The 15,194-nt window shown below is 47.6% G+C and overlaps 1 protein-coding gene across 1 annotated transcript; it reads right to left on the minus strand.

Annotated features, from left to right (window-relative positions):
• Nucleotides 1-8,721: 8,721 nt before the first annotated feature.
• Nucleotides 8,722-13,310, minus strand: LOC130114384 (MOB kinase activator 2). The gene is made up of 5 exons (XM_056282249.1): nt 13,026-13,310; nt 10,966-11,105; nt 9,853-9,949; nt 9,525-9,649; nt 8,722-9,382 (listed from the first exon to the last, which is right to left on the minus strand). The coding sequence occupies exons 1-5, from the start codon at nt 13,106-13,108 to the stop codon at nt 9,138-9,140; spliced, it is 690 nt and encodes a 229-aa protein (XP_056138224.1). The 5' UTR covers nt 13,109-13,310; the 3' UTR covers nt 8,722-9,137.
• Nucleotides 13,311-15,194: the final 1,884 nt, after the last annotated feature.

A 15,194-nucleotide genomic window follows, 5' to 3' on the forward strand; every position in this document is an offset into this window, starting at 1 on the left:
GTACCTTAGCTGTTCCTAGGACCGCACTCGTCTGGACAGAGACCTCAGATGTGGTTCCTGGACTCTGCTGGGGCCTCTCTCCCAGTTTGGGGGTCCCAGCCCCTAGTGCTCCTATTACCAGTGGGACTACTGTGGATTTCACCTTCCACATCCCATCTAGTTCTTCCCTCAGCCCTTGGTGTTTCTGCAGCTTCTCATGCTCTTTCTTCCTGATATATCGTTTTCTTTCTCACGCTGATCAGCCAAAACATTTTAACTACCTGCCTAATACTGTGTAGGTCCTACTCGTGTCATCAAAACAGCTCTGACCCGTCGAGGCATGGACCCCACAAGACCTCTGAAGGTGTCCTCTGGTACCTGGCACCAAGGCATTAGCAGCAGATCCTGTATGTCCTGTAAGCTGCAAGGTGGGGCCTCCATGGATCGGATTTGTTTTTCCAGCACATCCCACAGATGCTCAATCGGATTGAGATCTGGGGAACTTGGAGGCCGAGGCAACACCCTGAACTGTTTGCCCTGTTCCTCAAACCAGTCCTGGACAACTCTGGCGGTGTGGCAGGGGGGTTTATCCTGCTGAAAGAGGCCGTAGCCATCAGGGAATATATAGTTGCCATGAATCAGAATCAAATTTTTTTTCATTTGACATTCATGAAATGTAAAATGCACATGACCTTTCAACTTTTACACACCATCTTATACTTACTATCTATCGTGCTATAGTTTTGTTATCCTTTTTCAATGTTACATCCTTCTCTCCCTCCGATGTGTGAGTGTCTTTTCTTGTCTCTTCTCCTGTGTATGTGAATGGTGTGATGGGAGTCTCCCCTGTGTGCAAGTGTGGTCTGTCCTCCTGCCAGGTCTCCATGGTGACGGTGGTCACGTGGCTCAAGTCTTAGGCTGTTCCAGTGCCATCTGGACACTGCTTGGCGTCCTTCTCATCAGGTTCTTTATGTATCTTAGAATTCCATTATAATTCTGTTCTCCTCTGTCAGTGTTGTATTCTGTAAGTTGTGTTTTATTCTGTACACACAACATCTATTGCATGTCTTGGGAGAGAAATGTGTGGGGTGGCATGGTGGCCCAGTGGTTAGCACTGTTGCCTCACAGCAAGAAGGTCCTGGGTTTGAACCTCAGGGTTGTCCAACCTTGGGGATCTTCCCAGGTTGTCCTCTGTGTGGCGTTTGGATGATCTCCCCGTGTCTGCGGTGGGTTTTCCCCGGGTGCTCCGGTTTCCCCCACCATCAAAAAGACATGAATGTTAGGGTTTATACCAGTGGCGGCTGGCCAGTACAGGGCGCTGGGGCGCCGCCCCCTTCAAATATCAAGAGATGAAAATCTACTTAAACATGTTAAATATAATTTATTTGTATAATGCAAATACTAATCCCCCCCCCCCGTCGTCATGTGTTTTTTAGGAAGTTGTTCCTTATCCGATGTGAGGGTCTAAGGACAGGATGCTGTATTGCTCTAAAGCCCACTGAGGCAAATTTGTAAACTATTACATGAGTGAGGCCAAATCAGGGAGTGAGAAAACAGCAAGCTGTTTTATGCTCAGCCGATTCATTTGCCCGCATGGAGGCGTATCATAAATCCAAGAAACATGGCTATAGGTAGAAAACAACTCAACGTTATGTTCAGACTCCACACCAGTCTTCCTCAACCAAAGTCGTTCAAGTAAAGGGTAAGACTGCATTTCAGTAATTTCAAGCAGAAGGCAAAGCCCTATTGTTAGGTTTCTAGATGGGTAAGGTCCTAGTTAAAATAGTTGTTATATCATGCAACGTGTTCCCTTTGACTTATCAAAGGAGTGTAATTTTTACCAAAAAGGGGGAGATGTAATGGTAGGAGATGGCACAGGGTGGCGCTGTGGACTGTGAGTTTGGATGATAGATGAAACAAGGTCAAGAGGAAGTAGAATAAAGTTTTGAGTATGCTCCTGGACGTTGTCTGGATTTAGGAGGATAATAGGGCAACAATACAAGGCTTACATCTCATATACACACATTATATACAGAGGGCAAGCCTCTTCAGAAACGTGGTAGGCATGTGTCCTGCTTATTTCTGATGAAGCAGAGACTGATTAAGAGTAAGTACCATGTTCTGAGATTTTAATTAACAAAATATCTACTACTACTACTACTACTACTACTACTTTTGGCTGCTCCCATTAGGGGGCGCCACAGCAGATCATCCGTTTCCATCTCTTCCTGTCCTCTGCATCTTCCTCTGTCACACCAGCCACCTCCATGTCCTCTCTCACCACATCCATAAACCTCCTCTTTGGCCTTCCTCTTCTCCTCTTCCCTGGCAGCTCCATATTCAGCATACTTCTCTCAATATACCCAGCATCTCTCCTCCACACATGTCCAAACCATCTCAATCTTGCCTCTCTTGCTTTCTCTCCAAACCGTCCAAGCTGAGCTGTCCCTCTAATATACTCGTTCCTAATCATGTCCTTCTTCATCACTCCCAGTGAAAATCTTATCATCTTCATCTCTGCCACCTCCAGCTCCACCTCCTGTCTATTCATCAGTGCCACCGTCTCCAAACCATACAACATAGCTGGTCTCACTACCATCTTGTAAACCTTCCCTTTAACTCTTGCTGGTACCCTTCTGTCACAAATCACTCCTGACACTCTTCTCCACCCACTCCACCCTGCCCGCACTCTCTTCTTCACCTCTCTTCTGCAGCCCCTGTTACTGTTACCTCTTCTCTCCAGTGCATACCTCCACCTCTTCAGGCTTTCCTCAACCTGCTCCCTACTCACTACAGACCACAATGTCATCCGCGAACATCACAGTCCACGAAGCCTGATCTCAGTCGTCAACCTGTCCAAACAAGAAAGGGCTCAGAGCCGATCTTTGATTTAATGCTACCTCCATCTTGAACCCATCCGTCACTCTACTGCACACTTCACCCCTGTCGTGCTGCCCTCATACATATCCTGCACCACTCTTCCATACTTCTCTGCCACTCCCAACCACAGCTCCTCTCTCGGCACCCTGTCCTATGCTTTCTCTAAATCCACAATGACACGATGTAAATCCTTCTGACCATCTTTATACTTCTCCATCAACATATTCAAAGCAAACATTGCATCTGTAGTGCTCTTTCGTGGCATGAAACCATACTGCTGCTCACTAATCATCGCCTCTCCTCTTAACCTAGCTTCCACTCTTTCCCATATCTTCAAGTTGTGGCTGATCAACTATAACCTCTGTAGTTGCTACAGCTCTGCACATCACCCTTTAATTAACAAATACGCTCTAAGTAAACCAAAACACAGTGAGAATTACTGCAAGCAGGCCTACTACCATCTGAGTAAAATAATAATTAATATCAATGAGCAGCACCGTTTCTCCCAGGAAGGTCTGGGCTTGATTCACAGATCTGGGCTTTCTGGATGAACTTTGCAGATCAAATCATCTACAATGTTTTTATAATGTTCAACCTTCTTAAAATAAACCAATACCAAAACCTTTTGCACCTATAGTCATTTACACACCACAATATGTAAACATAGGGCCCAGGTTTAAAAATACCGGAATTCCCGCAAGGGTTTTAAGGTAAGGGTTAGCCTGGCTAACGTTAGCTTTAGCAAACTTCAGTAACTTTAGACCTGTGGTAAACTTTAGCAAGGTGATGCTAGCTTTTCTAACATCAAATATTTAGGTAGTTATAACCGTATTATAGTGTATACAGTACACAAAAATCAATATGGGATCTCTGAAAGATGTTAATGTTAGTGTAAGACTTACCTGTTCCGACATGATGGCCTGATAAAATGGCTGCTTCCCCTCTTCTACTGTGATCAAATCAGTCAATCCAAGTCCATGTTATTGGACTAACCAATCAAGTTATTAGAATAACCGTGCCCCAAAAGTGTCAAAACTCAACTTGTCGAGCGAGCAGAGAAGTGTCAAAACTCAGTTTGTCGAGCGAGCAGAGACTGTGCACGCGGACTGTGTACACGGAGCAGAAGTGCTCCCTCGTGAGGAGGCTTTTCTGCTCGCGGACACTGTTCTGCAGAGCTTACCTACAGAAGAAAAAGCCAAAACCTTTGCAGATAAACTGTTAAACCTGCTTGCCTCCACAGACACCCAATCCTACAAGCTCTGCTTCCCAGTGTTTCCACAGGTCACCATGTGCACCATTTATAAAGCTCTGGTCAGCCAATATGACCTCCTTGGGGTTTATCATCTCTTACACGATAAGAGCCAGGGTTATAATGAAGCAGCTATGGATTAAGCAACGTGAATGGGACGATCCTTATCTGCCTGAGCAGCTGCTTCAAGTTTGGAAGGTGTGGGAGGGTGAGCATCGTGGTACGGAAATGTGTTTCCGTACCATGATGCTACACCAGCTCACTGGTGGACCCTGGGAACAGTTGAAGAGAAATTCATGTGTTCTGCGATGCCTCGGAGCATGCCTATAGCTCAGTGGCCTATCTCAGGGCTTAGGATCCCAGTGGTAAGGTTGAGCTCACCTTCCTAGCTACTTGATCACAGGTAGCAAGAAAGCCGCGGACCACCCCCCGACTGGAGCACTGCACGGCAAAACACGAGCACAATTAGCTAAAGTCTGCACCACAGAACTATCGCTGCCCATCCATCAGGTCATTCTATGGTCAGACTCTACCACTTTCTTAACTTGGTTGCAGTCCAACTCATCTTGGTTTAAGGTGTTCGACAGCACAAGAGTGGCGGAGATTCAAGATCTAACTGAGTGTGAGGCCTGGGGCAATGTAGACTCCGCCTGTAAACCAGCGGATGACATCACATGGGGCAGAAGATAGTCGGAGCTTGGAACACAGCACCACTGGTATCAGGGCCCATCGTTCCTCTACAGCTCACCAGACCAGTGACCAGGAAAGCCGCTCACTATGCAGATCGACAGTGTCGAAATAAGGAAGCCAATCGCCTGTAACCTCACAATCACAAGCCAAAGACCCCCAGGACTGGACCCGAGCCAGTTCAAGACCTTTGCAGAGCTTCTAGAAGCAACAGCTCGTGGCCTGGGTGGATCAGCTGATGGCTCTCTGTCTCTGTCAGCAAGTACAAGAAGGCAGAGAACCCTCTTCTGCAACAAGCTTAGCAAGACCGCTTTCCTGAAGAACTGGCTTTACTGCAGGCAGGCAAACCCATGCCGAACAGCAGTCGGCTTCTCACTCTTGCTCCTGAGTTAGACAGCAGCACACAGTTAATACAGGTTGGTGGATGCCTGTGTCACACCATAGGACTTAACTAAGCCATCGTCCACCCTACTGTGCTTGACTCTAAGCATGTGATTACATAGCTCATCATTAAAGACATAGATGGGAAAATACACCACCCAGACCCAGAGTGTGTGTTGGTTGAGGCCCGACAGAAGTTTTGAATACTGTGAGGGAGAGAAGCCATCTGGTGACACAAGCGACAGTGTACTGAATTCCAGCAGTGGTGAGGCAAACCTATCATCCCAAAAATGGCAGATCTCCCCCTTGCCAGTTTGTGACTGTTCCGACCAGCTTTTTATTCCAGAGAAATCAACTATTTCAGCCCTTATATGGTCATGGTGAGTCGCAGGAAAGAGAAGAGATGGGGACTATATGACACTCAGAGCAGTCCGTCTTGACCTTCTCTCCGCCATCCATACAGACTCATTCCTCATGGCTCTCAGACGATTCATGTCCTGCAGAGGAAAGCCTTTCGAGCTGCTATCAGACCAGGGCACAAACTTTAGAGGTGGAAAATGAGAACTAAAGGAGGCCTTTGCAGCCGTAGAACCAGTGGTCCCAGCCCAGCTTGCCCCAGAGCAAATCAAATTCGTCTTTAACCCACCGAATGCGCCACATTTTGGAGGTTGTTTGGAAAGAGAGATGCGCTCTCTCAAAAAAATTTCCTGCAAGTCCCTTTGGAAGCACAGTCCATCACAGAGGAAGTGTTGCAAATAGTTTTGATTGAGCTTGTAGGGATTTTGAACTCGAAACCCCTTGGCTATGTGTTCCCCTAACTCCCTGTTAATGGTCTTGATGCATGCTTAATAATCCAGGTAAGAAAATCACAGAAAGTTGAGTGCAGGTATCCCCACCCTTATAAACACAGTTGCATAATGACCAAACCAACGATCTGTTTTATATGCACATTGCCGTGACCATTAACTAGAGTTGCAATGGCCATGTGTACTATTCACAGAGGATTGTGGAATAGTTGCAATCTCAGCATTGTAAAATAGCAACAGACGTGCTCTTAGAGCAGATCCAACAGAGGCTTAAGTCGTGTCTGGATGAGACCACTTTCAACATGTGATTGCGTTCACGGTGAAGGCTCGTCTGGCATAACATGGAAAGTCGACAACCAGGCACTAAAAGAAGTTGGACCTTCTTGATGCAAGCCAGAGACATTGGGTGACAGAGAGATGGACGCCAGACACACGCCGGTAATGTGGACAAGTGGGTGAAGAATCTGTCCGACAGACAACTCATCCAGGCGGAGAAAGCCATCCTTGCTAAAGGTCTGAATTTTCCGGGCAAACTCATACTTCTTGTGCAGGTGCAGTTTTATTAAACCAGACTGTCCTGAGAAAGTCATGACGTTACTTAGCGACACAAATACTTATGAGCCCCTGAAACGAGATCCAGGCAGTGTTTACAAGAAAAATGTGATGCATTGTCTGAAGCTTTAGAACAGGGCAATGCTATTGACAGAATTTTTGCTACACCTAGTCTGTATGGTTTACCTAAGATACATAAACAGGATGTGCCATTACGGCCTATTGTTAGTATGATTAACTCGGTGACACATTGTAGCGAATTCGGAGGGCAACCACAGGAAGTGCCGCGGCACGAACCCGGAACGCCCGCACCGCGGGAGACATCGCTGACCGCCCGACTAAAGGGTCCGACCCGACAGTAATGGACCGACGTGTCTATTGTAGCGAATTCGGGAGGCAACCACAGGAACTGCCGCGGCCGGGACGCGAACCCGTATCTCCCGCACCGCGGGAGACGTCGCTAACCGCTAGACTAAAGGGTCAGACCCACCAGCCAGCGGCCAGCGTGTCTTCTTATCCATGCACGTTACACTACCGCCCTCCTTCGGGAAGCGCGTCCCCGCGCTTAAGCATATCAGCTCCTTCACGCCTCAGGGCGCATGCGCTTCCGATGGCCTTACGGTCGCTCCATCCCACTTCTGCCACCAATGTAGCGAATTCGGGGGACAACGCAACCACAGGAACTGCCGCGGCCGGGACGCGAACCCGTATCGCCCGCACCGCAGGAGGCATCGCTAACCGCTAGACTAAAAGGTCAGACCCGCGAGCCAGCGGCCAACGTGTCTACTTATCCATGCACGTTACACTATTGTTAGTATGATTAACTCGGTGACACATTGTAGCGAATTCGGAGGGCAACCACAGGAAGTGCCGCGGCAGACATCGCTGACCGCCCGACTAAAGGGTCCGACCCGACAGTAATGGACCGACGTGTCTACTTATCCACGCACGTTACAATACAACATCTCTTAAGTTTCTGGCATCTGTTCTTAACCCGTTGGTAGGCAAGAAATTGGACACCCTTCAGTGGTCCTGGATTTAGTTACCAACCAGTCATAGCAAATAGTACTAGAGCAGCACTTACCTGCACCCCCCCCCCCGTTTCTGCACCGGTGTTCCGTCAGTATGCGCTACCTATCGCGATTTCGCTACTATTTAGCGGTTCTGCGCATGGTTAGGCGAGGTTAGCGGTAGACCGCTATCGGTTCGCGTTCGTCCGTATTTCTGCACGTTTTTTGTGAGCTTGCGGATCCGTACAAACGGAGCAGTACCACCGGAAATCGTGGGGGCAGTGTTGCGCAGCGTAGGCAATAGCGCAAGCGCCACCAGCCAGCAACACACAACAAAGAAGACGAGGAAATGGCGGAACTTTTTGAGGAAAGGTTGTGCGACTTATTGCGTAGTTACAAACCTATTTATGACGCTACCTCGCCTGGGCACAGAGACAAACGACTGCTAAAGGACAGTTGGGAGGAGACTGGACGTGAATTGGGAGTGAGTTGGACGGCAGCGAAAGAGGCGGAGGTCCGTGCCTAAACAGCGTACCTCTGAACTCGGAAGTGAACTCTGAACTGCCCTCTAGTGGATGTACTGCTTAACAACCACGCCAACGCATTACACGGATCGGAAGTATGTAGGCAGTGACGTTTAAAACGGACGTATCTATTTACGTACGTAAAGGGAGCATAAATGAGCCTTTACGGTAGCATTTTTCCCCCCAACAAGGCGGCTTTGAAAACGCCGGCAGTCGCCATTGGCGTACACGGCAGAACGTCAATCAAATCGACTGTCCGCCCCTCGTTGAATCCCATCCCACCGATTGGTCCGTTCCTTTCGGAACGCTGTCGTCACACCGGAAGACCGCCACACGGTAAGACTGGAATACAAGTAAACTAAGAAATAAATGTAGATATGTAAAGTTATTAAAGTGTGTTTAACAGGACTGGGTTACAATCATCATAGTCAGATGCAGACTTAAGCTGGTGCCAAGCTCTAAATGTAGGTGTTCTATACGAATTATGTAGTTGCACAATGTTGCCATTTTCACCTAAGTAGACAAGAACTTCTTATAGTTGCTGCAACTCTAATTCAGTTGATTAAGTCCTACCTTATTGATCTCTACTGTAAATAGTCTTCACCAATTGAGTGACATAAAACAAACCACTATAACATCTTTAAAAGGTGGTTTTTACTATGTTAAGTTTGCAAGGACAATTTAACAAATAGCTTTGACCTTGAGGATATTGAACTGGATAAACCATTATAACATTATACAAAGCATTGTAACATGTAATATCACTAATAACTAAAAATGATTACTATGTACAGCGAGGGAGAAGGGGCTCTAGGCTAATTTGCCCCTCTTTAAGTCAAGGCGGGCTTGTTTTTCTGCTCACACACTGGAACATACTCTGTGAATGCTTGTGATATTCTTTTTTTCTTTTACGGGGTTACATCTGCTAATCCTTTATTTCGTTTCATACTCATCCAGAAAAAAAATAAATAGCTTGGGCCCGAATAGTGAGAATATTCGGATCACTTCATGACTAGTATAACGGAGTAATTATTGTTTAATGTTTAGAATGTGTGTGTATGTGTGTCCTTTAGGTATAGCTGTGTTGTCCCAGAGCAGTGATGAGGTCCTGCAGTGGCTCGACGTCTTCTGGCTCCAGCAGCGCGTGTTGCCGGCAAAAGTCCGTGAGGTGTTTGAAGAGTGTGTTGAGGTGAGGTTGCAGCCCCAGGGCAAGAGTTTCTTTATAGTGTGACCAGTAGATGTGAGCCAGAGTTCTGAATAACAGCAAAAACACCTTCTGGACCATGAAGACAAATCCTGTAGGGAACGCTGAATCTGGGACACGGTGTAAGAGGGGAAAAGCCAATCAAGAGGAGAAAAGTTCAAGTTGTTACCGATGTCATGATGCACAGACAGGCCCGGTGAATTATTGGTGTTCAAACCGATGTCACGCAGGCAACAGAGTCATGTAACTTACCTGCTTTGGTGGGGAACACGTCCTCGTCAGTCAGTAGCTCCTGAATGTATGACATGGCATAGTCGAAATAGAGTGGAGCGGAGCACTTCAGCTTCTTTCCCCGTTCATCAGTCCACACATAAACCCTAGGCATACCAACACACGACATGTGCATGCATTTTCCAAACGCTATCCATATACAATATATTGCACAAGATGCCCAAGAGGAAAATCATTTATCACCCAAAGATTGTATGTGGTTGCTGTGCATTTGTCAGCTTGGTTTGTGTGTGTATGTGTGTGTTTTTGTGTGTGTGTGTGTGTGTGTGTGTACGATTAAGAAACTTACGTGTTGCCTGGTCCACTGGCAGTAGGGCAGGTACTGGGAGTGCAGAACTCAGACAGAGCACTAGAGAACAAGTTGATATGCTTGAAGAATGCTATTGCTGGGGAGATAACCAGGACAAAAACCAAGAATTAGGTGTTCATTCATTCATCTTCAGCCGCTTCTCCGGGGTCGAGTCGCGGTGGCAGCAAGCTAAGTAGGGCACTCCAGGCGTCCCTCTCTCCAGCAACGCCCTCCAGCTCCTCCTGGGAGATCCCAAGACATTCCCATGCTAGATCTGACATGTAGGCCCTCCAGCGAGTTTTGGGTCTACCCCGGGGTCTCCTCATTTTACCCCGGGTAGAATTAGATGCATCCCCCCCCTTTTTTTCCCCCTCTCCAGTTGTACTTGGCCAATTGCTCCACTCTCTGAGCTGTCCCGGTTACTGCTCCACCTCCTCTGCCGATCCGGGGGAGGGCTGTAGACTACCACATGCCTCCTCCGATACATGCAGAGTCGCCAGCTGCTTCTTTTCACCTGACAGTGAGGAGTTTAGCCAGGGGGGCGTAGCGTGTGGGAGGATCACGCTATTCCTCCCAGTTACCCCTCCCCCCGAACTGGCACCCCGACCAACCATAGGAGGCGCTAGTACAGCGACCACGACGCATGCCTACATCCGGCTTCCCACCCGCAGACACGGCCAATTGTGTCTGTAGGGATGCCCGACCAAGCCAGAGCTAACACGAGGATTCGAACCGGCAATCCCCGTGTTGGTACGCAACGGAATAGACCGCTACGCTACCCAGACGGCTGGAGTGAATTAGATGTACTTTATTAATCCTCATGGGAAAATTCATCCTCTGCATTTAACCCATCAGAACACACACACTGGAAGCAGTGTGCAGCCGTGCAGCTAGGAGCAGTACACCAGGAAGGTAGTGGTATTTAAATTCAAAAGATTCCAGTGGGTCTGAGTTTGTTGTGAGTTATAGCTCTGGCTTGTCTCTTCCTCAAATACACTCGCCACTGCTGAAACTGAGTCGTTTTTGTTCAGATGTTATGCAGGGAGGTGATGGAACAAAAGGCTTTGATGAGCAAAAAAGTCAAAACCTTGTATACGTCCAGGGTCTACTTACTGTTGCTGGCAAGCCACTCTGCCTGGTCAAGGCCGGGCGGTAGAGCGGTGAGGGCGGACATGTTTGTGTGTGAGATCTGCTGGCACACATACTGCTGCTGGAGATATGGGCGCTCCTCCAGATTATTGTTATTAATTCCCCTAGGGTACACGGCACAGAGTTAATGACCCGGAGAGGGAGAAAGACAAAGAGAGAGAGAGAGAGAGAGAGTGAGAAAGAATATTGCGGTGTAAAACAATCAATAGGTCACTGGATTAAACTACTGCTGCTGCAGTCAGTGGATAACATGGTTTATAGTCTCTGCTCTCCTGGTCCACACACACACACACACACACCCCAAAGGTGAGATACTACCCCCCCCCCCCCGTGTTCTTACTGCAGTCCTGAATGGCCGATATAGCATGGGGTAACAATGAAGCCAATCAATTCCGTGCCAGTGTAAGTAATGTTAATAAAGTCTAGAGCTGCACTGGTCAGCATTACAAAGCACATAAATGGAAGTACCAACATTGTGCAATAGAGAACACGAGGCTGAGTGCCGAGGTGAATTTCCCTCATCAAACTCCCTTCCTGGCACTCCATAAAAAGTACTGATAAAGCAAAAGGCAGGGCTTTGTAATATATCAGCAACATGCCACAAGCCATTGGGGAACTGGTGATAACTGTGTGGAGTGTGAGTGAGGTAAAAGGACACGGCTTTGTTTTTGAGTGTTCGTGTTCCCTGGAAGTTCCATCAAAGCAGAGCGATTTGACTCCATGCAAAGGAGGAACGCCACTCTGATGGGGGGGTGGGGAGGGGATGATTTGTTGATGGCTATTCTCACACTATGTGTATCTGTATCCCCGAATAGAGTCCGTGATATCGGTTTTAATCTCTTTATGGAATGCATTTTTAACATGGATGAGTTTGTTGAGAAATGCATGAAATGAACTGAGAGTTGATGACTGCCGTGCGTGCTTCGGTTTGGGTTCTCCACATAGCAGCGTGGAGGGTTTACTCAGTGTGACCTTGCCTCCTGTGATAACAGAAACACTGTGCCCTCTGGAGAGTTTCAGTCCACTTGGGGGGAGATATGTGTGTCAGTGCTGGGTCGGTGGACATAGTTTAGTAAACTAAACAGCGTAGCCTCTGAGGCGCTGCACAGACAGGCGTAGAGAGGGAGCTGAAAAACACGGCGCCCCAATGCAAAGAGTAGTTTCATGGCAGTCGTGTCATATCCTGATAATAATGACGTGCTTATTAAACATGGTGGGCTTCGAACTAGTCCTGCCACCTTTTAGCAACCAAGTTGCCTGCACTCGCATATCCTCCCCCGTAGGTACTTGTAATGTCGTGTGTACATGTAAACACGCTCTTCTGTGAAACTGTTCTTTCGCTTTCAGCCATGTGTTTACTTTTGCCTCTGCTGTGTGGGTGAAAAAAAACCACTGAAGTCAGCGCCGCCAGCTGTCTCCGAGCTCATCCAAAAAAGCACACGTATGCACAACCGTCAAGACACACACGCCGTCTTCCCTCTCTCGGCTTTTAAACACATGTCCCTACTGTGAGAGGAATCCACCTCCGCTGATGCTATCCAAGAAATATGTGAGACACACACATACACACACACACACACATACATACACACACTCTTATCTAGACAACATTCCTCAGTTAACCATGTGCAGGCAACTCTCTCCTGTTTGTTTCTTTCTCACCATCCATGCCCCTACTAGTGTTTCCTTTATTTCTTTATCCATACATTTTGTTCGCACTCTGTGAATATGAAGTAGGACAGGGATAGTAGACAGCCTTAGAAGATTCCTTAAAAAAAAAGTATACGTCACCACTCTGCTGCCACTGAAGCATACTCTTTTGACAAGTGTGGAATAGAATAAACCGAGAGTCAAGTCAGGAAAATGGAGGGGGAGGAGAGAGAAACAAATCCAAAGATGCAGGCTGAGACAGAAGTGACTGGCGATGGAACTGAGAGGAAGCAGAGAAAAGTTCGGGGGATAAACGCGGTGATGTAATCGCTGAGAAAGAGGGCTGAAATGAGAGAGGGAGGTGAGGTACTTACAGTTTTTCATTGCCGATGTCAGACGGCTTAGGAGTCGTGGTGTCTTTCTCCGTACTAGAGGAGTAACTGTGGCAACCCCCCATGGCACAGAGCTAGGAGCAGAGGTGTTGGTAGTGCCAGCCCCCCTTTGCCATCCCAAACACACAGGCACTTCCACTAGAGATAGTACATGGCAACCAGTACTCTCACACACACACACACACACACACAAATCTTTCACCTCACAAGCTAACCCATACAGTGGTCGAATATACAGGCAACAGCCGGACTCCTCTTCTTTTTTTTTTTTAAAACGTCCAGGAGCAGAGGCCCATTGTCTTGTGTAGTGAAGCTCCCTGTCTGACTTCCTCTCTCCAGCGCTCTGCGTCAGCGTGCGTATATGAGTGTATGTCTCTTTTGTCTGAGTCCCACGCCCCTAGGCTCCTCCTCTCTGGGATCCAAGCAGACGGGCAGGTTTCTCCACAACCAACAAGTACAACGCTCTCAACTCCGCCTCTCTCTCTCCCCCCCCTTCTCTCCCTGCCCCCCCCCCCATTTCATATACACTGTTCTCCATGCACACTTTCCAAGAGATCAGGCAGATGCAGCCAGCAAACCGAAGATACTCGTCTGTCAAGCATCTGAGAGAGAAGGCTTGGAATGAGGGAATCTGGAGGTTCCTGTCGGCAGGTGTGTTCATCATCTTTAGGGCTTCTGGTAAACTCTATAGGAATGTGATGAAAGCTATAGAGACCAAGCCAAGGGAAAGAAAAAATGAAAACACACACACACAGTTTGTCATAATTGGAGACATGACTTGGATTCGGTCTGTAAGTCCTAACCTTCCCCCCACACATGCTGACTCCCAACAGCTTTGTTCTCTGTAAGTCAAGTGGTACTTTTTCATGTGCCATGGAGGGCCACGTTTTACGGAGTTGTTTTTTCACCGGCTGATCGCCCTAATTAACCCCACCCTGTCTGGTCGAAGGTGTTTTTTTTTTTTCAGTGAAATCAGCTGGTGTAGTGTTGGCTTGGGATGAAAACCCTCATACACATGGTGGAGTATGGCTACTGTAAGCTAAATCTAGTTCTCCACATACTGCGTATAAATGACCAAACCTCAAACACAGAATCAAAAAGTCAGCCGTTTCCCTCGCGGGGACAGTATTCTGGTCTTCATGCAGGCGACAGTAGTGTTTATTCCACAAAACTGTCCCCAACATTTGCCCGATTCAGACGTGACATTTGAAAAGGGCTGCAGTAAGTAGAAAATGAAAGCAGTTTCTCTCTCTTTTCAGAGGGGCTGTCCAGTTCCTCTCTCCCTCCTGTTGGAGGTATGGACTTCCTCCCGGCTTTGGACGCAGCAGGTATCTGTGCTCGGCAGGTGTGTTTGCACTGTGGGGGCCGGTGGGTGAACACGTAAGTAATTATATTTGTGTGTCTCTCATGTTTTCAACAGTACCATAATCCCCTTGCCTCACCTGCCCTCAAGGTAAACTTATTTATACTCCGAGTGTGGGAGTGTTTAGTTAGGCGTGTTTGCGAGACAGACAAGAGACTCGTCCGTTATGGGTTGACATATTTATTAGGTTCATATCTGAATGTACAAGCTAAATTTGACAACAGTTAACAGACAAATTACTCCCTATACAGAGAAGGAAAAAAAGCCAGCACCAGCCCACTTAACAAAAATGGCGTTTTCCAACACACGTGCACACACGCACGCACGCACGCACACACACACACACACACACACACACACACACACACACCAAATGCAGTAAGCTTGAATGCATGGCAGAATTAAACTTCGCTGTGGCCTTTTGGTATCGGGTAATGAGGGGGGAAATACAACAGGTCATATATCTGTCAGTGTGAGGACTTAAGTGCTTCTGCTGCAAGTAGCGGCGTTGCAGATAACTGTCAGGTGAGATACGGCCTCATGTGCAAACTCAGTGGCAGTTTAAGATCTCTGCATGTCATTTTACCGAAACCAAACTAAACCCCAATCCGTTAAACGTAAATATTAACAGAAACGAGACAGTCGAAGGTGCAAACACACGCACACGCACACCGAAACACTAAGGTTGGGGTCAGGTGCAGTGCTTGAGCATTAGGGAAGTGGGACGACGTATCGCCAACCCCATACGCAACACTAATTTGCAGCTCAAATAGACCCCGATAGGTGCC

This window comes from Lampris incognitus, chromosome 6, assembly GCF_029633865.1.
Source record: "Lampris incognitus isolate fLamInc1 chromosome 6, fLamInc1.hap2, whole genome shotgun sequence".
NCBI lineage: Eukaryota > Metazoa > Chordata > Actinopteri > Lampriformes > Lampridae > Lampris > Lampris incognitus.

Coding starts and splice junctions, on each gene's coding strand:
- LOC130114384 (XM_056282249.1), bottom strand. CDS start 13,108: ATGGGGGGTTGCCACAGTTACTCCTCTAGTACGGAGAAAGACACCACG. Junction 9,650..9,852: donor GCCAGTGGACCAGGCAACAC/GTAAGTTTCTTA, acceptor TGGTATGCCTAG/GGTTTATGTGTGGACTGATG. Junction 9,383..9,524: donor CGTGTTCCCCACCAAAGCAG/GTAAGTTACATG, acceptor ACCGTGTCCCAG/ATTCAGCGTTCCCTACAGGA.